At 40.3% G+C, this 24,504-nt stretch overlaps 1 protein-coding gene across 1 annotated transcript in view; it reads left to right on the top strand.

The window, feature by feature from the left end:
• The window catches only part of RFTN2 (raftlin family member 2), a 198,903-nt gene that overhangs the window by 144,116 nt on the left and 30,283 nt on the right, over positions 1-24,504 (top strand). The window contains exon 8 of the mRNA XM_053698565.1: positions 13,937-14,040. Coding sequence (XP_053554540.1) covers positions 13,937-14,040 — 104 coding nt within the window. The remainder of the gene's footprint in view (positions 1-13,936; positions 14,041-24,504) is intronic.

Raw genomic sequence — 24,504 nt, 5'->3', positions numbered from 1 at the left:
CGCACTTGTTTTTGAGAGGCATGGCATGCAGTCGCATGTGAGAGGAGCTCTGATACTTAGAAAAGACTTTCTGAAGGCGTCATTTGGTATCGTATTCCCCTTGGGGCTTGGTTGGGTCTCAGCAAAGCAGATACCAGGGACTGTAAAGGGGTTAAAGTTCAAAACGGCTCCGGTTCCGTTATTTTAAGGGTTAAAGCTTCCAAATTTGGTGTGCAATACTTTTAAGGCTTTAAGACACTGTGGTGAAAATTTGGTAAATTTTGAACAATTCCTTCATGTTTTTTCGCATTTGCAGTAATAAAGTGTGTTCAGTTTAAAATTTAAAGTGACAGTAACGGTTTTATTTTAAAACGTTTTTTGTACTTGTTATCAAGTTTATGCCTGTTTAACATGTCTGAACTACCAGATAGACTGTGTTCTGAATGTGGGGAAGCCAGAATTCCTATTCATTTAAATAAATGTGATTTATGTGACAATGACAATGATGCCCAAGATGATTCCTCAAGTGAGGGGAGTAAGCATGGTACTGCATCATTCCCTCCTTCGTCTACACGAGTCTTGCCCACTCAGGAGGCCCCTAGTACATCTAGCGCGCCAATACTCCTTACTATGCAACAATTAACGGCTGTAATGGATAATTCTGTCAAAAACATTTTAGCCAAAATGAACACTTATCAGCGTAAGCGCGACTGCTCTGTTTTAGATACTGAAGAGCATGACGACGCTGATATTAATATTTCTGAAGGGCCCCTAACTCAGTCTGATGGGGCCAGGGAGGTTTTGTCTGAGGGAGAAATTACTGATTCAGGGAACATTTCTCAACAAGCTGAACCTGATGTGATTGCATTTAAATTTAAGTTGGAACATCTCCGCATTCTGCTTAAGGAGGTATTATCCACTCTGGATGATTGTGACAAGTTGGTCATCCCAGAGAAACTATGTAAAATGGACAAGTTCCTAGAGGTGCCGGGGCTCCCAGAAGCTTTTCCTATACCCAAGCGGGTGGCGGACATTGTTAATAAAGAATGGGAAAGGCCCGGTATTCCTTTCGTCCCTCCCCCCATATTTAAAAAATTGTTTCCTATGGTCGACCCCAGAAAGGACTTATGGCAGTCAGTCCCCAAGGTCGAGGGAGCGGTTTCCACTTTAAACAAACGCACCACTATACCCATAGAGGATAGTTGTGCTTTCAAAGATCCTATGGATAAAAAATTAGAAGGTTTGCTTAAAAAGATGTTTGTTCAGCAGGGTTACCTTCTACAACCAATTTCATGCATTGTCCCTGTCGCTACAGCCGCATGTTTCTGGTTCGATGAGCTGATAAAGGCGGTCGACAGTGATTCTCCTCCTTATGAGGAGATTAAGGACAGAATCAATGCTCTCAAATTGGCTAATTCTTTCACCCTAGACGCCACTTTGCAATTGGCTAGGTTAGCGGCTAAGAATTCTGGGTTTGCTATTGTGGCGCGCAGAGCGCTTTGGTTGAAATCTTGGTCGGCTGATGCGTCTTCCAAGAACAAGCTACTTAACATTCCTTTCAAGGGGAAAACGCTGTTTGGCCCTGACTTGAAAGAGATTATCTCGGATATCACTGGGGGTAAGGGCCACGCCCTTCCTCAGGATCGGCCTTTCAAGGCAAAAAATAAACCTAATTTTCGTCCCTTTCGTAGAAACGGACCAGCCCAAAGTGCTACGTCCTCTAAGCAAGAGGGTAATACTTCTCAAGCCAAGCCAGCTTGGAGACCAATGCAAGGCTGGAACAAGGGAAAGCAGGCCAAGAAACCTGCCACTGCTACCAAGACAGCATGAAATGTTGGCCCCCGATCCGGGACCGGATCTGGTGGGGGGCAGACTCTCTCTCTTCGCTCAGGCTTGGGCAAGAGATGTTCTGGATCCTTGGGCGCTAGAAATAGTCTCCCAAGGTTATCTTCTGGAATTCAAGGGGCTTCCCCCAAGGGGGAGGTTCCACAGGTCTCAGTTGTCTTCAGACCACATAAAAAGACAGGCATTCTTACATTGTGTAGAAGACCTGTTAAAAATGGGAGTGATTCATCCTGTTCCATTAAGAGAACAAGGGATGGGGTTCTACTCCAATCTGTTCATAGTTCCCAAAAAAGAGGGAACGTTCAGACCAATCTTAGATCTCAAGATCTTAAACAAGTTTCTCAAGGTTCCATCGTTCAAGATGGAAACCATTCGAACTATTCTTCCTTCCATCCAGGAAGGTCAATTCATGACCACGGTGGATTTAAAGGATGCGTATCTACATATTCCTATCCACAAGGAACATCATCGGTTCCTAAGGTTCGCATTCCTGGACAAGCATTACCAGTTCGTGGCGCTTCCTTTCGGATTAGCCACTGCTCCAAGGATTTTCACAAAGGTACTAGGGTCCCTTCTAGCTGTGCTAAGACCAAGGGGCATTGCTGTAGTACCTTATTTGGACGACATTCTGATTCAAGCGTCGTCCCTTCCTCAAGCAAAGGCTCACACGGACATAGTCCTGGCCTTTCTCAGATCTCACGGATGGAAAGTGAACGTGGAAAAGAGTTCTCTATCTCCGTCAACAAGGGTTCCCTTCTTGGGAACAATAATAGACTCCTTAGAAATGAGGATATTTCTGACAGAGGCCAGAAAAACAAAGCTTCTAGACTCTTGTCGGATACTTCATTCCGTTCCTCTTCCTTCCATAGCTCAGTGCATGGAAGTGATCGGGTTGATGGTAGCGGCAATGGACATAGTTCCTTTTGCGCGCATTCATCTAAGACCATTACAACTGTGCATGCTCAGTCAGTGGAATGGGGATTATACAGACTTGTCTCCGAAGATACAAGTAAATCAGAGGACCAGAGACTCACTCCGTTGGTGGCTGTCCCTGGACAACCTGTCACAAGGGATGACATTCCGCAGACCAGAGTGGGTCATTGTCACGACCGACGCCAGTCTGATGGGCTGGGGCGCGGTCTGGGGATCCCTGAAAGCTCAGGGTCTTTGGTCTCGGGAAGAATCTCTTCTACCGATAAATATTCTGGAACTGAGAGCGATATTCAATGCTCTCAAGGCTTGGCCTCAGCTAGCGAGGGCCAAGTTCATACGGTTTCAATCAGACAACATGACAACTGTTGCGTACATCAACCATCAGGGGGGAACAAGGAGTTCCCTAGCGATGGAAGAAGTGACCAAAATCATTCTATGGGCGGAGTCTCACTCCTGCCACCTGTCCGCTATCCACATCCCAGGAGTGGAAAATTGGGAAGCGGATTTTCTGAGTCGTCAGACATTGCATCCGGGGGAGTGGGAACTCCATCCGGAAATCTTTGCCCAAGTCACTCAGCTGTGGGGCATTCCAGACATGGATCTGATGGCCTCTCGTCAGAACTTCAAAGTTCCTTGCTACGGGTCCAGATCCAGGGATCCCAAGGCGGCTCTAGTGGATGCACTAGTAGCACCTTGGACCTTCAAACTAGCTTATGTGTTCCCGCCGTTTCCTCTCATCCCCAGGCTGGTAGCCAGGATCAATCAGGAGAGGGCGTCGGTGATCTTGATAGCTCCTGCGTGGCCACGCAGGACTTGGTATGCAGATCTGGTGAATATGTCATCGGCTCCACCTTGGAAGCTACCTTTGAGACGAGACCTTCTTGTTCAGGGTCCGTTCGAACATCCGAACCTGGTTTCACTCCAGCTGACTGCTTGGAGATTGAACGCTTGATCTTATCGAAGCGAGGGTTCTCAGATTCTGTTATCGATACTCTTGTTCAGGCCAGAAAGCCTGTAACTAGAAAGATTTACCACAAAATTTGGAAAAAATATATCTGTTGGTGTGAATCTAAAGGATTCCCTTGGGACAAGGTTAAGATTCCTAAGATTCTATCCTTCCTTCAAGAAGGATTGGAAAAAGGATTATCTGCAAGTTCCCTGAAGGGACAGATTTCTGCCTTGTCTGTGTTACTTCACAAAAAGCTGGCAGCTGTGCCAGATGTTCAAGCCTTTGTTCAGGCTCTGGTTAGAATTAAGCCTGTTTACAAACCTTTGACTCCTCCTTGGAGTCTCAATTTAGTTCTTTCAGTTCTTCAGGGGGTTCCGTTTGAACCCTTACATTCCGTTGATATTAAGTTATTATCTTGGAAAGTTTTGTTTTTAGTTGCAATTTCTTCTGCTAGAAGAGTTTCAGAATTATCTGCTCTGCAGTGTTCTCCTCCTTATCTGGTGTTCCATGCAGATAAGGTGGTTTTACGTACTAAACCTGGTTTTCTTCCAAAAGTTGTTTCTAACAAAAACATTAACCAGGAGATTATCGTACCTTCTCTGTGTCCGAAACCAGTTTCAAAGAAGGAACGTTTGTTGCACAATTTGGATGTTGTTCGCGCTCTAAAATTCTATTTAGAAGCTACAAAGGATTTTAGACAAACATCTTCCTTGTTTGTTGTTTATTCCGGTAAAAGGAGAGGTCAAAAAGCAACTTCTACCCCTCTCTCTTTTTGGATTAAAAGCATCATCAGATTGGCTTACGAGACTGCCGGACGGCAGCCTCCCGAAAGAATCACAGCTCATTCCACTAGGGCTGTGGCTTCCACATGGGCCTTCAAGAACGAGGCTTCTGTTGATCAGATATGTAGGGCAGCGACTTGGTCTTCACTGCACACTTTTACCAAATTTTACAAGTTTGATACTTTTGCTTCTTCTGAGGCTATTTTTGGGAGAAAGGTTTTGCAAACCGTGGTGCCTTCCATTTAGGTGACCTGATTTGCTCCCTCCCTTCATCCGTGTCCTAAAGCTTTGGTATTGGTTCCCACAAGTAAGGATGACGCCGTGGACCGGACACACCTATGTTGGAGAAAACATAATTTATGTTTACCTGATAAATTACTTTCTCCAACGGTGTGTCCGGTCCACGGCCCGCCCTGGTTTTTTTAATCAGGTCTGATAATTTATTTTCTTTAACTACAGTCACCATGGTACCATATGGTTTCTCCTATGCAAATATTCCTCCTTAACGTCGGTCGAATGACTGGGGTAGGCGGAGCCTAGGAGGGATCATGTGACCAGCTTTGCTGGGCTCTTTGCCATTTCCTGTTGGGGAAGAGAATATCCCACAAGTAAGGATGACGCCGTGGACCGGACACACCGTTGGAGAAAGTAATTTATCAGGTAAACATAAATTCTGTTTTTTTTATATGTATTCCTATATATATATATATATATATATATATATCTGTATACAGGGAGTGCAGAATTATTAGGCAAGTTGTATTTTTGAGGATTAATTTTATTATTGAACAACAACCATGTTCTCAATGAACCCAAAAAACTCATTAATATCAAAACTGAATAGTTTTGGAAGTAGTTTTTAGTTTGTTTTTAGTTATAGCTATTTTAGGGGGATATCTGTGTGTGCAGGTGACTATTACTGTGCATAATTATTAGGCAACTTAACAAAAAACAAATATATACCCATTTCAATTATTTATTTTTACCAGTGAAACCAATATAACATCTCAACATTCACAAATATACATTTCTGACATTCAAAAACAAAACAAAAACAAATCAGTGACCAATATAGCCACCTTTCTTTGCAAGGACACTCAAAAGCCTGCCATCCATGGATTCTGTCAGTGTTTTGATCTGTTCACCATCAACATTGCGTGCAGCAGCAACCACAGCCTCCCAGACACTGTTCAGAGAGGTGTACTGTTTTCCCTCCTTGTAAATCTCACATTTGATGATGGACCACAGGTTCTCAATGGGGTTCAGATCAGGTGAACAAGGAGGCCATGTCATTAGATTTTCTTCTTTTATACCCTTTCTTGCCAGCCACGCTGTGGAGTACTTGGACGCGTGTGATGGAGCATTGTCCTGCATGAAAATCATGTTTTTCTTGAAGGATGCAGACTTCTTCCTGTACCACTGCTTGAAGAAGGTGTCTTCCAGAAAATGGCAGTAGGACTGGGAGTTGAGCGTGACTCCATCCTCAACCCGAAAAGGCCCCACAAGCTCATCTTTGATGATACCAGCCCAAACCAGTACTCCACCTCCACCTTGCTGGCGTCTGAGTCGGACTGGAGCTCTCTGCCCTTTACCAATCCAGCCACGGGCCCATCCATCTGGCCCATCAAGACTCACTAATTGGTAGTAGGCTTTCGAGCCTATACAGCTTGGAGTAAGACAACATGCATAAAGAGGATGATGTGGTCAAAATACTCATTTGCCTAATAATTTTGCACTCCTGTATACCTATACCTATATATATTAACACACTCAAAAGCCTGCCATCCATGGATTCTGTCAGTGTTTTGATCTGTTCACCATCAACATTGCGTGCAGCAGCAACCACAGCCTCCCAGACACTGTTCAGAGAGGTGTACTGTTTTCCCTCCTTGTAAATCTCACATTTGATGATGGACCACAGGTTCTCAATGGGGTTCAGATCAGGTGAACAAGGAGGCCATGTCATTAGATTTTCTTCTTTTATACCCTTTCTTGCCAGCCACGCTGTGGAGTACTTGGACGCGTGTGATGGAGCATTGTCCTGCATGAAAATCATGTTTTTCTTGAAGGATGCAGACTTTTTCCTGTACCACTGCTTGAAGAAGGTGTCTTCCAGAAACTGGCAGTAGGACTGGGAGTTGAGCTTGACTCCATCCTCAACCCGAAAAGGCCCCAAAAGCTCATCTTTGATGATACCAGCCCAAACCAGTACTCCACCTCCACTTTGCTGGCGTCTGAGTCGGACTGGAGCTCTCTGCCCTTTACCAATCCAGCCACGGGCCCATCCATCTGGCCCATCAAGACTCACTCTCATTTCATCAGTCCATAAAACCTTAGAAAAATCAGTCTTGAGATATTTCTTGGCCCAGTCTTGACGTTTCAGCTTGTGTGTCTTGTTCAGTGGTGGTCGTCTTTCAGCCTTTCTTACCTTGGCCATGTCTCTGAGTATTGCAAACCTTGTGCTTTTGGGCACTCCAGTGATGTTGCAGCTCTGAAATATGGCCAAACTGGTGGCAAGTGGCATCTTGGCAGCTGCACGCTTGACTTTTCTCAGTTCATGGGCAGTTATTTTGCGCCTTGGTTTTTCCACACGCTTCTTGCGACCCTGTTGACTATTTTGAATGAAACGCTTGATTGTTCGATGATCACGCTTCAGAAGCTTTGCAATTTTAAGAGTGCTGCATCCCTCTGCAAGATATCTCACTATTTTTTACTTTTCTGAGCCTGTCAAGTCCTTCTTTTGACCCATTTTGCCAAAGGAAAGGAAGTTGTCTAATAATTATGCACACCTGATATAGGGTGTTGATGTCATTAGACCACACCCCTTCTCATTACAGAGATGCACATCACCTAATATGCTTAATTGGTAGTAGGCTTTCAAGCCTATACAGCTTGGAGTAAGACAACATGCATAAAGAGGATGATGTGGTCAAAATACTCATTTGCCTAATAATTTTGCACTCCCTGTATACCTATACCTATATATATTAACACACACACATAGAGATATAGAGTATATATATATATATATATATATATATATATTTATTTATTTATTTATTTACAACGTTTGTACGAGCTGATAATGGATATAGTGGCTATAGTCAAGGACCCACAGTACTCCAATGCTGACATGGGTACCAAGGTGCACATAGATTTAGAGAATAATATATATAAAAAAAAGAAAAGCATTTAGTAAACCTTATCCAGCAACCCCATATTAAGCCTTAATAAAAAAGATAAAAAGAACTACTAGAATCTCAAAAACACACACAACCACGGATGCTTGATGAGCAATAATAAACATAAATTTATTAAAATTGTGAACAATGTGCAAAAAGAAAAATAGCTAAAAAAAGAAAAATGATACAATTAATGGTCTGAGGTATATAGCATATGCAAATCATTCATTACCCAAAAGCATATACAGGGATCCCCGTTAGTATAGTCATACAGCAAGGACACTAAAAAATATATATAGCTATAGGGTATTCCCAAAATTTAGTCCTTGAATCTGGACAGTTGCTGCTATTTGTGAATGCAAAAACCAAACTGTCTGGGCCCTCCTGATTATCACCTTCACCACCTATGTGGTAAAACAGATATTGTTCAAGCGGGCTCCGGTCCAAACACAATTAGGGGCATAAAGATTATCACTCAACCCTGCGCTTCATACCAGACCACTCACTCCGGCAGTTTAGCAGGCCGTAAGTACACCAATGGGATAACTTATACAGTCCAACAGGGTAATGACACTAACACTCCTCATACAGCGTCCTCCTCTGTGTCAGACAGGCAAAAAAAACACACTCCGCTTCTCACTCAGCCTCTCCTTAGTGTTATCTGTATACAGGCATACGGCTTATACGGCAGTACCAGGAGTATTTATTTACATCACTTTTTTTGGAGTGGGACATTCCTCATATATTATAGGCATAGATATATATTTTACAAAAAATATAAAGATCCTATAAAAATACAAAATTGATTAGAGTCTTATTATTATTATTATTAGTACATATGAATCCCCAAAAAAGAGCTGAAAAGCATGGCAAGGAAGGAACATGTTCAGTAAGTCTTATGCATTTCTGAGATATTGAAAACCAACACAGTTATATTAATATACTTTTTACCTCTGTGATTTCCTTGTTTTTAAGCATCTTCTGGCAGCCCCCTGATCACATGACTATTTTTTATCTATTGACTTGCATTTAGTAATGTGTTGTGCTAAATCTTAAATAACTCCCCGGGCGTGGTCACAGTGTTATCTATACGGCCCACATGAACTATCGGGGGCCTATCTATCAAGCTCCGGATGGAGCTTGAGGGTTGTGTTTCTGGTGAGCCTGCAGGCTCGCCAGAAACAGCAGTTATGGAGCAGTGGTCTAAAGACTGCTGCTCCATAACCCTGTCCGCATGCTCTGAGCAGGCGGGCACACATCGCCGAAAATCAACCTGATCGAGTATGATCAGGTTGATTGACATCTCCCTGCTGGCGGCCGCAAATCTGCAGGGGGCGGCTTTGCACCAGCAGCTCACAAGAGCTGCTGGTGCAATGCTGAATACGGAGAGCGTATTGCTCTCCGCATTCAGCGAGGTCTGGCGAACCTGATCTGCACTGTCGGATCAGGTCCGCCAGAACTTTGATAAATATCCCCCTTAGTCTCTTGTTGTGAAAAGCAATTAAAAAAACATGTGACAAGAGGCGGCCTTCAAGGGCTTAGAAATTAGCATATAAGTCTACCTAGGTTTAGTTCAACTAAGAATGCCAAGATAACAAAGCAAATTTGATGATAAAAGTAAATTGAAAAGTTTATTAAAATGACAAGTCCTATCTGAATAATGAAAGTTTAATTTTGACTAGACTGTCCCTTTAAGGTAGTTTAGCACTGATTCAACTTAATTACTATTGTAAAGAATGCTTCTCCTATCATGAGTGTTGATGCAAACCTGATAATCCACCTTTTACAAACATGTGACTTCTAAGAATCTTAGGGGGGAGGGTGAAGTAAACAAAAGTTTACATAAATTGCCTAAAAGTATTAATCAAAACCTCCCTGGGAGGAAGTGAAACAAGCACAATTTTTAAATGTATTTTACAGAAAAAGGCAGCAAAATAAATGAATGTACTGTATATGGCAATAATGTTTCACTTGCAATAATGAAACATTATATACGTTGTTGAAATGTCTACTTAAAACGTCCTTTAAATTATAAAAAAAAAGAATACTAAATGTAAATTGCTAAGTTGTTTTACAGCTCCTGATTAAAGTGAAGGTCAATTTGGATTAATTAGTGCCTGCTTTTTAGTAAACCTATTAAAAAAAGGGCACTTTAATTCATCAAAATTGACATTTCACTTCTTTTCTTCAAAAACGTACCTTTTACTCCTGAATGCCGCTCCAGCGATTCCCCCGGCCATCAGAAGTCTCTTCTTACGTCAGAAATGATGAATCTGGCTTCCTCCAATCACGGCTTTCCCCCCGGGAGGATCATGGCTTGATGCAACACCATGATTGGAGGAAGCCGGATTCATCATTTTGGACCTGCGAAGAGGACTTGCAACGGGCGGAGGAAGCGCTGTAGTGGCTGACAGGATTAAAAGGTAAGTTTTTGAAGAAAAGGAGTGAAATTTCAATTTTGATGCATTAAAGTGCCCTTGTTTTGAATAGGTTTATTAAAAACCGGGCACTAATTCATCCAAATTGACCTTCACTTTAAACATTTTATATAAAAATGTCAAAGTGTTTATGTCCCATTGACTAAACCAGACACAGAGGAGCATTTTGACAAGTGCACTATTTTAAAAGTAAGTCGATGAACTCAAAACTAGAAATGAATTCCAGAAACATTCAGATCAATGAGACATTATTTTCTGACATATTATTAGTGGCTTATGAACAACTGTCACTATATAACTAAAAACAGCGCAGTCCATTCAGTAGCCACCCCCTTCAAAAATCCCACAAATCCTTCTATGTCAGTGGATGCAATATCCATAACCGCAGTTCTTTTTATTTTTAATATTTTCTCAAACAAATAACACGGGTATTTTTTATATCTAGACTGGATTGCCTGCTACTGTATTTTTAGTCCTGGTGTTTGTGTTTTTCCACTTTGTCTTTTATTCTGAAGGAAATAATAAAGAAAATGTATTTTATATATAATCCAGCAGTAGCCTCCAGTTGTTCCTGCTACACCACTTAAGTCTGTAATTTCCACAGGAAGCAGCTGTCTCTGCAATGTGATACCCGATACAAAATCCAAGCATGAAGCCCAAGTTCCTTTTACTCTTATGAAGCCAACTATTCTTTGTTAGCCTTTTATTTAACCTGTTTTACTATCAATATGGGAGCTTTTAAATTATTATATATAGACTTTTTTCTTAAGTTTATCAACTTAATTAAAACTGTTGATGTTCGAAAAATAGGTAATGTAGCCTGATTTGAGACCATAAAGACCATAAACATGTCATGATGAATATAAAGTAATATTAAAAATATATTCTAATCATGTTGTCATATCACAGTAGGCAATAGAAGCTAACTAGTTAAACCTTCAATCCAAATTTACCAGTCTGTAAAACAGAGCTACCATCTGAAAATAATAAAAAAAAAATGTATCCCCCCACCAAACAATGTTTATTTAGCTGCCCAAGTGGTAAGACACATCCCCTAGGTCTGTCCAAATTAGCAATATTAGTATGATGTTGGCCTGTACAGTTATCAGTTAATATAGATTTATATAACTAAGTTAACTCTTAGGTATCTTAAATTGCCCTGAATTGCTTTAAAATATAGTTAGTAATTTTTATTCCTGCAAAAACAAAAGTTTGGTGGAAATGTGGTCCCGGATTATCCAGAGAATGTAGAATGTGTAAAAACCATTTACACCAGACTCTCTGCAGTTTTTGGGAGGGGTCTTCCCTTGCTTCTGCCTTAGAGGCGCAGTAAACATAAATAATTTCACACTGTTATTAAAGGGTCGTAATAATAAAAAATGACATGCATGTAATTTTAAGACTTTCGGGCCCCTCACTTGTGTGCTTAACCCCCAAGCAGCATGGGAACCGCGGGCATAACTCAAATGTTCAACTAGCTCTGCTGATTGGATCAGCAGTGCTCTGTGGATCCCAAGCAGCACTTCGACTGTGTGTTTAACCCCTTTGCAGGGGTTAAACACAAAGTAGTGTAGGGTTGATACTTAAATAAAATAGAATATGTCATTTTTTCGACTATTATGGCCCTTTAAGTTACAAGTTCATGTGCTGCATAACCCATCTCCTCTCACTGACCAATCAGGTTTTCTTTCACTGGAGTGGGCACAAATTTTGGCTAATGGAACAATCAGTATGGCCACTGCTGGTATAAAGAGTTTGTGGTTTCAGGGGTCTCATTGAAATATGGCACACTTGGTGGTCATGTAAACATGTAACATATACGGCACCTATAAACTGATTACAGTGTGAAATAATTTGTGTTTAATGTCTTTTTAAATCCAGAACCTAGGTCGGTATAATCCAGTGATCTTTCTCTTGTAGACTACATCGTTACTACACTTCACAACAATGTACTTTTACTAACAATTGCTAATCTAGTTGTACAGTATTCCACTATAGATTAAACACGTTTGCTATAATTCCAAGAAAAAGAGGACTTCCTCTGTGGCTGTCATTACATCAAATCAAACACCACTGCATTTCTTTACCACTTTGCTATAGAGAGGGATGAGCAGGGGCGAAACTACAGGTGGTGCAGAGGTCGCAATTGCGACTGGGCCCCCAAGGGTGGGGGCCCAGCTTTAAAAATAAATAAAAATACAGGGGTTAGTGTTTCTGTTTTACCCATTGGTGTTTATGTGTGTATTTGTGTGTGCGTATGTGTGTATGTATGTGACTGTGTGTGTATTTATACATGTATGTGTGTATGTTTGTGGAACCAGCAAATTACAGACCTTGTTACTACAGCATGGGGGGGGGGGCGGGGGGTGAACAGTGTCAGTCTATACAGTACAACTATATACAGTACGGGGGGGGGTCTGGACCATGTCACAGACTACTGTGGTCACTGTATAAAGTACTGGGGCGGGTAGGGTCAGGCCAGCCATCTCACCGGCAGATTACAGACTGTGTCACTGACTCACTATATACAGTACTGGTGGGTTAAACAGTGTCTCTATATACAGTAATAGGGGTCAGACCATCTCACAGACTGTGGGCACAGGGTACCTCCTTTTGCATACATGTAATCTGATTCACATTTTTTTTCTGTCTTTTAATTATATATATAAAAAATGATATATATCAAATTCACTTTTTTTGAGGGGGGGGTGGCGGGGTGGGGGGGGGGTGGCGGGGTGGGGGGGACCCTTCTTAAATTCTTGCACCTGGGCCCTGTAGTTTCTAGTTACGCCTCTGGGGATGAGCACACATTGCTTTATAGTGAAGAGGATAACACTGCCTGGGTCCTAGTGCCCATCACTAACTCCATCAGCATCAGTTTGTTTGCGAGGAAAAATTACTTTAATGTATAATTATGTGTCTTATTGTGTGCTGTAATTCACAGGAGATGTTAGTCATTGCAAAAGAGTTTGTAAAAAAAACAAACAACATAAACACATATAAAAAAAAAAAAGTTATATTAATAATAAACTGTTGCAACCTATTTTTGTATTACAATGCCATATGTTGGTGCTGTTTTATATTTTTTGAGTTGATGGTTATATACATTGATAAGTTAGATAGAGCATGCAGTTTATTATGAAGTTGTGGCCAGTGTTTTTATATGCACTTTTTCTTAGGGAACCAGCTACTACTGAACATGTCCAAGGGTTCACAGTGTATATGTATCTGTGTCTGTGATTGGCTTATGGCTGTCACATGATACATGGTATTTTATATAGCTTACATGGCATGAATATTAGGCTGATGAAACAAAAATCAGGTGGGATTTAATTATAATTAGCAAATGATTACCACAACTACCTTTAGCAGGAGTACTGTGGAGTAATGTGTTAATAAAACTGATTAATTTATAGCCTGTCATTACAATATGTTATTTTTATCTGCATCCAGCAAATTGGCCCAGCATATTTCACAAACCAAAGACATTTCCTTGGAAACCTCAGATCCTTCATTTTCCCATACATGTTTTAAGCCAGGATACTTTAAATACATCTCAGTGCAAGTGGATAGCAGGCAGCTGTAATTTTAGAACAGTAAATACACATTATGATTTTGTGACGGATTTGTAGCTCTGTTTTCTTCATTTTAACCAGAAAACACAAATTGTTTATTTTTTTTAGACTTTACTATTTATAAAGTTGAAACAATAAGTATCAAAAGTAATTTTTGAATGAAATCTGAATAGTTTATGTGTTTGTATTTTACATACTGTTGTGCATTTTTTTATTTCTCTATCTGATTATTGTTATTTTTTTAATTATTAAGGGAACGGAAATAAAAACTGATTATGGCCCGCTGCTGCATACCCTGGCTGAATTTGGATGGCTTCTTACGTGTGTCATACCTACTCCGATAATTAGACAAAACAGGTTAAACCACTTTTTTCTACCTGGCTTTATGTAACTGTATTACAGAGAAATTAAAAATGAATATGTATTAGTGGTCTATCTTTTGTATTAGAGTAACAGCCACACAACAAAGTATGTATTTAAATTGACAAAAAAACAAACACTATATTGCTGATTTTTTTTTATTTTTAAATAAATGTGAAATTACATAATTGACAAGTTTTAGAAACATGATATTGAGTACATGTTAATTTCAGTATTTCCTAAAGAACATTTTATAAGCTGTGTGTAAAATACTCCAGGGATTTCAATTCAGTTGCAATTATTTTTCACAGGGCCAGTAACTAACTGTCTAATGCAAATGTAACTAAACCCCTATAATCACAGCTTGCCATTCTGCAGTGGTATTACAACCACAATTTCTTGCAGCCTGTTGTTATGCCTTTGGAAATGCCATTTGTATTTAGGTTTTTGTAAAGGCACCACATTAGCTGGAGCCTGGAGGACATGTATAAAGTCAGTGGAGGACATGTATAAAGTCAGTGGTGGACATGTATAAAGTCAGTGGTGGACATGTATAAAGTCAGCGCAGAACTGTTGGAGGAAGTTATCATCTCTCCAGGAACACCTGATTTAACCAGAAGAAGCTGAAGGGGACCTCACTGAAAACTGGAGTAAAATTAATTAAATTCTTTGATGGGGACCCTTGGGTTTCTGCTTGGTCTTTGGTTGCTAAGGCGACCCTACATGATAGTGGAACCTTTTATTTTGCAAGAGGAGGTGCAGTGGTGTTAGGTCAATTGTGATGTGTTGTTTAGAGGTTTAGTTAATAGTTACAGTTTTTTAGGGACGAATTGCATGGTGTGGGGCACAGGAACAGTTACTGTTAGCCCAGAGGTTAATCTAGAACACTGGTTTTCAAACCTGTCCTCAGGCCTCCCCAACAGGTCAGGTTCAGATATCTTCAAAATGTGGCCTGGTAGGGTTTGAAAACCAGTGGTCTAGAAGATTAGAGGATCCCACAATATAAATGATTATATGAAGGAAGGAAAAAAACAGACCACTTTGCCCAGCACACAGACTATATTAGAGTAATTTAAAGGGATATGAAACATAAACATTTTCTTTTGTGATTCAGACAGATCACATACTTTTAAACAATCTTCCCAGTTTACTTCTATTATAAAAATTGCTTTGTTCCAAGGTATTCTTTGTTAAAGAGATACCTAGGTAAGTCTGGAGCACTACATGCCAGTAAATAGTGCTGAAATCTAGTGCTCTTGCAGATGGATAACATTTTTGCAAAACTGCTGCAATATTAATATAGTGCTCCAGACTCCTGAGCTTTTGTCCCTACTTTTCAACAAAAGATACCAAGAGAACAAAGAAAATTTGACAATAGAAGTAAATTAGAAAGTTGATTAAAACTGTATGCTCTATCTGAATCATGAAAGAAAATGTTTGGGTCTCATGTCCCTTTAAATAGTCAACAGACACATTATCTCACAATTGTACATAGCACCACAATCCTCGACAAGTGTAGAAAAATCGTCAATCATGCTCAAATGGGAGGCTGATACAGGTGTTGTATTGGATCTACAGGAGTGGCATGACCTATTTTACTCATCCTGCAGGGGTTTCATTAATGCAAATTTAAGGGAAAATAGCTTTAAAACCATATTCCGGTGGTACCTAACCCCAATAAAAGCGTCCCACTTTACAGAAGCAAAAAACAGAAATTGCTATAGAGGATGCAATACATTAGGAACACACATGTGGTGGGAGTGCCACGAAGTCGCTCAGATTTGGTCGACCCTATCCATCTACCTTAGTACACTATTAAACGAGCAAATCACACTGACTATATCCCATGGACTTTTAAACACACCCATCTCGAACTTCCATAACCACATCAATACTTTTATTAGAATACTCTGCACAGACACAAGAATATGCATTGCCAGACATTGGAAGGAAGGGACACCATCATGGCAAGAGATATTAGATAGGTTCAGATTAACTCATAAACTCCACGAAACCGCAGCATTAATCCTAGGGACAAGAGAGACATATCATAAGATTTGGTTTTACTGGTTAATGCGGAATGATCAACGATCACTATCATGGTCTAACACAGAAAGATACAGAGTCAAACTTTCCAAACAGGTAGAAATTTACAGTGAATAAACATGGATATGCCTTAGGAAATGTCAGCTATACTCCTCCTCCTTACCGATATTGTTAATAAAAGCTATACTCATTAACAGTGACACGCATAATCAGCTCTCAAAGTGACCGACAATTGTTCTTTCTTTTTTTTTTTTTCTTTTTTTTTTTTCAATTGTTAATACTGTTTAATTTGTTGACACGTTAATTGTTTAGTGAGTTATATAAAACAAAAAGAGGATTAAATAAACTAGCGCTTAAGAGTTAATATCCCTTGCCTTATTCTCCTACTATCTACTTCCCAGATAGAAAGGTGTATAAAGTAAAAAAGTTATGGAGATTAGGCGCTGCAAAAGGGATAAAGGTGTGTATGGAAGTCGTTAGCTAAATATGTAGAAAAAAAACTAGACCTTTGACAGGATAAGTGGAAAATTCTTCTACAATTTATTTTCAAAATAAAAACATGATAATACTAAGATAAAATAAATCACAATCCCTAAGTGTTGCAACACTATATCGATCAATTCATAAAATTTCTAAAATTCAGATATACATTTGTTTCATACACCAATAAAAAGGTTTATCTGCTCTCTAGTTTTCTATACTTTGTTCAAAGATAGAATGTATTCTTTTACTTCAACACAATTAATAATATTTGTCACTATTCGATATTTTATATCTATATTTCATCAACTTTAAAATTACAAATATGTAGCAAAAACTAACAAATAGTTAAAACAATTTAAATGCAAGACTGATTATAAATTATGGTTTCACAGTTACCCCTTCGTATCCTCAGTGAGCTTAATTTGTGAAAATGGAATGTTCCAAACAGTGTTTAGGGGTGATTTTCTTACCCTCCCTTGTGAGCTGTTATTACTCACGGCTTCCCGGCGGTTCCTATGTGTCCTCAGTTTGACTCTCAGGCAAGGGGTTCCGGTAGGTGATTTCCCTTTGTGTTACCTTGTCACTGGTCCTTGTAGAAGTGCTCTGAATACAGCACCAAACTTTACACAATCCCTTTGTTTCTGTAACTTGCGAAAGATAGCTTTTCTGTTTGTAGTTTCTCATTCTCCTGCACTTAAGTACTTCTGTACGCAGGAAAAAAGCAGGCTTTTCTTTCTTGGTGTTCACAGAGATATCAACATGTTTCGCCAGCAACACTGGCTTTATCGAGATCTTGATAAAGCCCTCAGTGATTTACCTTCAATTACACTTACAAGTGCTTTGATTAACTTTTTATTTAAAATAGTTTTTATTGAAAGAATTTTTACAAAATACATAAAAAAGAAAAGAAAAGTTATCTTTATCATTACGTACTCATCCTTTCTGAGATACAGGTATTCAAATCATATAAAAAATCAGTGCTCCTATGTGCATACCTAATTGTAGATCCAAAGCCCGTAGTTGGGAAATGAGTAATAATTTGATCTTAACAGAAAAAAGTGAAACTTCAAAAGAGTAACGATAAATAAACCAACTGCTCTCCCCTTCTCATGCAGAGCAGTGTCTCAATTTGTAAATAGTACAATACCTGAAAAGTAGAGATGCCTCTTCTTACGGCGCACCCCCGACAACCCAACATCGGCTCATGTTAAATTTGGACTGTAGATGTTTGTTCCTGCTTACCTATCCAGTAGAACCATACCTTTTGTAATGTTTCCCTATTGTTTAGAATTCCTGCTGCTTCTTCATACATAGTGTATGTGAAATGTATTTTATTATATATCTCCAGCCATGTTGGAGCTCCTATCTTCCAGTATTTCGCTATACAGATTCTGGTAACTGTGCAGAGAATTCTAATGAAAGTATTTAGGTGCCTATGGTAACTTTCTATGGGTTCATGCAGTAATGCCTGCTGTATGTTGAGAGTAAACTCCTCGTCTATCAGCTGACCTATAAATGCCGATAGCCTCCTCCACACCTCCTGCAACCACCCCACAATCCCACCACATGTGTTTATATGTGCCTCTCTGTCCACAGCCCCTGTAACACAGGCTGCTTCCCTGGGGACTAATGTGTGCGGACCTAACTGGGGTTAGGTACCATCTAAAGGCTGTTTTCAGTGTGTTTTCCTTTAAGTCGACGCTTAGTAGGCCCTTGTCTCCCGATTGGAATATCAGTTCCCACTCCTGTTTATCTTTTACTAGGTCCAATTCTCGTTCCCATGCTAGCATTATGTGTGTTTTTGACGCGGTTCGGGGGGATTGAATTGCTCTATATAGTCTGGATATTTAGTGTTTGGGTCTATGTGGGCTCATGCTGGAGACTTCTAATGTTGTGGCCACCTTACCTGGTGCCTTTTTGAGAAATTCTTGAAGAGAGGATTGTAATTGTAAATATATAAACCAGTGTAGCTTCGAAGGTGCAATCTTCTCTTGTAGTTGAGAAAAGGGTAACATCATACCCTTCTCTAAGAAGTCTGCCACTCTATAAAGGCCTTTGTTTTCCCATTTCTTAAGATGTTTATGTGTGTCCCCCTGTAAGAGGTATCTAATTGGCATCAGCAAGGAGTTTTTAGGAATTATGTCCTCTCTTTTCCTTATTTTTGACCATAGGCTTAGGTCTTTTGTGTGCGTTTCTGAGCAGTGGTCCTCAGTCTTACTCTGTTGTATGTTCCACAAAATGGAATCTGGGTATCCCCTCCCCTCTAAATGGCTTCACCCTCCCTCTTCAGTATCATAGCGTCTTGTGTTGTCCTAGCTGCTCTATAATAGTCCATCAAATTGGGGCCTCCGATCCCTCCTATTGATCTATGTCTATGTACTAAGTACTTAGAAATCCTTGCTAATTTTGTCCCTCTAATGAAGGCTGAGATATCTGTCTGAAGCTTTTCTATATCTGCAGTGACAATCTTTATTGGTAGTGCCCTAAATAAATACAGTTATCGGGGTAAAATGGTCATTTTAATTGCCGCCAGTCTTCCCAGCCAAGAGAAGTTGTAGTTTTGCCATTTTGCGATATCTTGTCTGATTCTTTAGAATAAAGGTGGGTAATTGTATTTGTATAGGTGTTGTATCTGTTGTGGAAGATTAATCCCCAAGTATTTAAGTGTATGCTTGACCCATCTAAAGTCAAAGTTTAGCTCTAATAATTTCTGAGTCTGATGGGGGATGGCAATGGGGAGAACCTCACATTTATCTGAGTTAATTTTGTAGCCTGAGATGCTCGAGAAAGATGCCAACACCTCATATAGATTGGGTAATGATATGAGAGGTTTTGTGATTGTTAATAAAATATCATCTGCGAATAGGGCCAATTTGTATTCTGACTGTGCTATCTTAACTCCCTCTATGTCTGGGTGTGTTCTTATTCTCGCTGCCAATGGTTCAATGCAGAGTGCAAATAATAAGGGTGACAGTGGGCACCCCTGCCTCGTGCCATTAAGTATGGGGAAGGTTGCCGACCTATAGCCCCCCGCCGTCACCTGAGCTTGGGGCCGCAAGTAGATTGCTCGAATAGCTGTCATAAAGGCACCCTCAAACCCCATCCTCTGTAAAACCTTGGTCATGTACTCCCAGTCAATTCTGTCGAACGCCTTCTCCGCATCTAGTGATAATAGCAGAGAAGGCGTCCCCTGTCTTTCTAAGTGGTAAATAATATTAGTAATTCGGCGTATGTTATCTGGGGCTTCCCTATCCTTGATAAATCCCACCTGGTCCAGGTGAACCAAACCAGGGAGGATCTCCTTCAGTCGATTTGCTAATACTTTAGTAAAAAGTTTCAAGTCTTGATTTATCAATGAGATTGGGCGGTAGTTTTTACATCGTTTATGGTCTCTATCGGGTTTAGGGATCACCACTATTTTGGCTAGCTGCAGCTCACACGGAATAGAATTCCCCTCTAGGATGTGGTTGCAGAATTTGGTCATATGTGGGATTAAGGTGTCACGAAACAATTTATAGTATTCACCCGAAAAACTGTCTGGGCTTGCTGCCTTACCAGGTTTAAGGCCTTTTACTGCTTTCACCACCTCCAGGGTAGTGATTGGGGCATTAAGACTATCAATTTGATCTTTAGTAAGTACTTTCAGTGGGCAACTATCAAGGAATTCCTCCGTACGTTTTTCTGTCTCTAAACTATGGGAAACTTTTTGGCCGTCATACAGTTTGCTGTAGAAAGTAGCGAATGTGTCCACTATGGTTTGTGGGTCAGATGTCAGGGTCCCTTGTTCTGTTTCTATCTGAGGGATAAAGGAGGCCTTGCCTCTCTCCCTAATTTTGTGTGCCATATATTTATCAGGCTTGTTAGCATAGATGAAATAGTGAGCTTTCAATTTTTGAATTGCTCTTGCAGCATGAGAGTTTAATATTTTTGCTAACATGGTTTTCTTAGTTTGAAGAGTCTGTAATATCGATCCCCTCCCTGTTAGTTTGTGTTGTCTCTCTAATTTTTCTATCTCTCCCTGCAACTGGTCTAATAAGTGTCTATTTTGACGATTTAACTTGGCTTTCTCTTGTAAAAGCTGACCTCTGATTACCACTTTATGTGCTGCCCATGTGTTTATAGGGTTGGTTGTAGTATGCACATTTATCCCCCAGTACTCCCTCAGTGACTCCTATTGTGTCTTTGTGGGTCTTTCATAAGGAATGGATCGAAAGTCCATGACCTTTGTCTTTTAATATCTTGTATCCCACTCAACTCTAGTGATAGAATCGAGTGGTCTGACCACACACATGCGTGTATGGATGAACTCTGCAGCAACGGGTTGAGAGCTTGACTAACGTAAATGTAATCCAGCCGCGTGTAGGTTTTATGTGCCGTGGAATAAAACGTGGTGTCGTTCGTCACCCCATATAGCGTGTGCCATGAGTCAATCATGGAATGTGATGCTAGAGACTCTTGTATCGATTTCCTCCTGCTAGTATAATTTTAGTTTGGGACCATTGAGTTAGGAGAAGGGAAATGCCTCTAAAAAAATCATGCTTATTTTCATTGGGGGCATAAATATTACATAAGATAACTTCAGTGTCCAGCATCCGCCCTCTAACTATTAGGTATCGACCCTCCGGATCCGCTAAAGTGCTTTCCATCATGAATTTAATGGCGGAATGTATAAGGATTGAAACTCCCCTTTTTTCGTATCTGCTGTAGCATGATAGTGTGTGCTGAAATGTTTTGCCCAATATTTTGGAACGTTAGTTTTAAGGAAATGTGTCTCCTGAAGGAACAGGATATTGGCATTTGGACGTGTGTATTGGGACATAGCTACCCTCCTTTTGGTAACAGTGTTGAGTCCTCTGACATTATGTGAGACTACGTGTATGCTAGTAGGCATAATTATGTTCTCTATCTCCTATCCTCGCTCTGAGCGTGTGATGTGTGTCAGTTGTTACCTTCAGATGAAAGGTCGTATCTGATGTATTGCCATCCTTTGAAGCCTGGGTTCTACAGGGGTGTGCCACCGAGACATCTCTGAAAAGAAAAAAAAGAACAACATTTGGGGGGGGGAGAACATGTCCCACTAGTGGGAACCAAACCAAAACTTGATCCCCATCTTTGGGGGTGAACCTTTGAAAAAAATAACTGGTTAACTTTTGCATTGTCCCTGTTAATCCCTTTATTAGAGGGAGGGCTGGGAGGGCCCATCTAGACATATCAACATTATCCTAGTATAAGAAAAGGAAAACACTAGAAAGTATTAGACATATATCAATCATGTAAACAAGACAGTAATGTAAACTTAAGCCTTGCCTATGATATTCAGGCTACATGTTTGAGTGACAATCAACCTATTACTCTAAACTGTCACTAATGGAGTATACAAAGCCTGAGTCACTCTGTTTCATCATTTTCTTCCTCAAAGATGCCTCAGCTTTGAAGACCAGTACACACGGATTATAACCTCAGCTTTCCAGAGGTTTAAAAAGAATGTTGTAATTAAAGTTCTTTATCTCTGGGTTCCCTTGTCTTCATCCTCTTGTGTTTTGCTTTGTGCCACTTTGATTGGTCCACTGTACGTGTGGATGTCGGCCTAGGTGCCAAAGTTGTTTCTCTCTCAGGTAGTGGAGGGGTCTCTAAACCCAATGCCTCACATACTTCGGGGATATCTTCTGGTTCCTTAATAGTTATAACTTGAGTGTCTTTTGTTATAATTAATGCGAAGGGAAAACCCCATCTATATTGTATCTGATTTTTCCTCAGCAGAGAGGTAAGGGGACGCAGAGCACCACGCCTCTGCAGGGTCCTAAGGCTCAGGTCCTGATAAAATTGGATCACATTGCCTTGGAACTTGAAGGTGGGTTGTTTCCTAGCCGCCTGGAGGATCTTTTCTTTGTCTGGAAACAAAGTCATTTTAATCACAATATCTATTGGTGGGAGGCCCGCTTTTCTCCAACATAGGTGTGTCCGGTCCACGGCGTCATCCTTACTTGTGGGATATTCTCTTCCCCAACAGGAAATGGCAAAGAGTCCCAGCAAAGCTGGTCACATGATCCCTCCTAGGCTCCGCCTACCCCAGTCATTCTCTTTGCTGTTGCACAGGCAACATCTCCACGGAGATGGTTAAGAGTTTTTTGGTGTTTAAATGTAGTTTTTATTCTTCAATCAAGTGTTTGTTATTTTAAAATAGTGCTGGTATGTACTATTTACTCTGAAACAGAAAAGAGATGAAGATTTCTGTTTGTAAGAGGAAGATGATTTTAGCAGACGTTACTAAAATCGATTGCTGTTTCCACACAGGACTGTTGAGATGAAGTAACTTCAGTTGGGGGAAACAGTTGGCAGACTTTTCTGCTTGAGGTATGACTGGCCATATTTCTAACAAGACTATGTAATGCTGGAAGGCTGTCATTTCCCCTTATGGGGACCGGTAAGCCATTTTCTTAGATTAAGTAAAAGAATAAAGGGCTTCATAAGGGCTTAAAAAACTGGTAGACATTTTTCTGGGCTAAAACGATTACTTTGCTAAGCATAATTTGCAGATTCTAACTCTTAATAGTTATTATAATCTTGGGGATTGTTTAGAAAAACGGCAGGCACTGTATTGGACACCTTTTTCAGATGGGGGCCTTTTCTAGTTATAGACAGAGCCTCATTTTCGCGCCACTAATGCGCAGTTGTTTTTGGAGAGCAAGGCATGCAGATGCATGTGTGAGGATCTAAGAACCACTGAAAAAGCTTATAGAAGGCGTCATTTGGTATCGTATTCCCCTCTGGGCTTGGTTGGGTCTCAGCAAAGCAGATAGCTGGGACTGTATAGGGGTTAAATGTAAAAACGGCTCCGGTTCCGTTAATTTAAGGGTTAAAGCTTTGAAATTTGGTGTGCAATACTTTTAAGACTTTAAGACACTGTGGTGAAATTTTGGTGAATTTTGAACAATTCCTTCATACTTTTTCACATATTCAGTAATAAAGTGTGTTCAGTTTGAAATTTAAAGTGACAGTAACGGTTTTATTTTAAAACGTTTTTGTGCTTTGTTGACAAGTTTAAGCCTGTTTAACATGTCTGTACCATCAGATAAGCTATGTTCTATATGTATGAAAACCAAGGTTTCTCCCCATTTAAATTTATGTGATAATTGTGCCATAGTGTCCAAACAAAGTAGGGACAATGATGCCACAGATAATGATATTGCCCAAGATGATTCCTCAAATGAGGGGAGTAAGCATGATACTACATCATCCCCTTCTGTGTCTACACCAGTTTTGCCCACACAAGAGGCCCCTAGTACATCTAGTGCGCCAATTCTTATTACCATGCAACAATTAACGGCTGTAATGGATAACTCTATAGCAAACATTTTATCCAAAATGCCTACTTATCAGAGAAAGCGCGATTGCTCTGTTTTAAACACTGAAGAGCAAGAGGACGCTGATGATAACTGTTCTGACATACCCTCACACCAATCTGAAGGGGCCAGGAGGGAGGTTTTGTCTGAGGGAGAAATTTCAGATTCAGGAAAAATTTCTCAACAGGCTGAACACGATGTTGTAACATTTAAATTTAAATTAGAACATCTCCGCGCACTGCTTAAGGAGGTATTATCTACTCTGGATGATTGTGACAATTTGGTCATTCCAGAGAAATTATGTAAGATGGACAAGTTCCTAGAGGTTCCGGTGCCCCCCGACGCCTTTCCTATACCCAAGCGGGTGGCGGACATAGTAAATAAGGAGTGGGAAAGGCCCGGCATACCTTTTGTTCCCCCCCCTATATTTAAGAAATTATTTCCTATAGTCGACCCCAGAAAGGACTTATGGCAGACAGTCCCCAAGGTCGAGGGGGCGGTTTCTACTCTAAACAAACGCACTACTATTCCTATCGAAGATAGTTGTGCTTTCAAAGATCCTATGGATAAAAAATTAGAGGGTTTGCTA

This window comes from Bombina bombina, chromosome 1, assembly GCF_027579735.1.
Source record: "Bombina bombina isolate aBomBom1 chromosome 1, aBomBom1.pri, whole genome shotgun sequence".
In the NCBI taxonomy this organism is placed as follows: Eukaryota; Metazoa; Chordata; class Amphibia; order Anura; family Bombinatoridae; genus Bombina; species Bombina bombina.
This window is presented reverse-complemented; position numbering and strand designations above follow the sequence as displayed.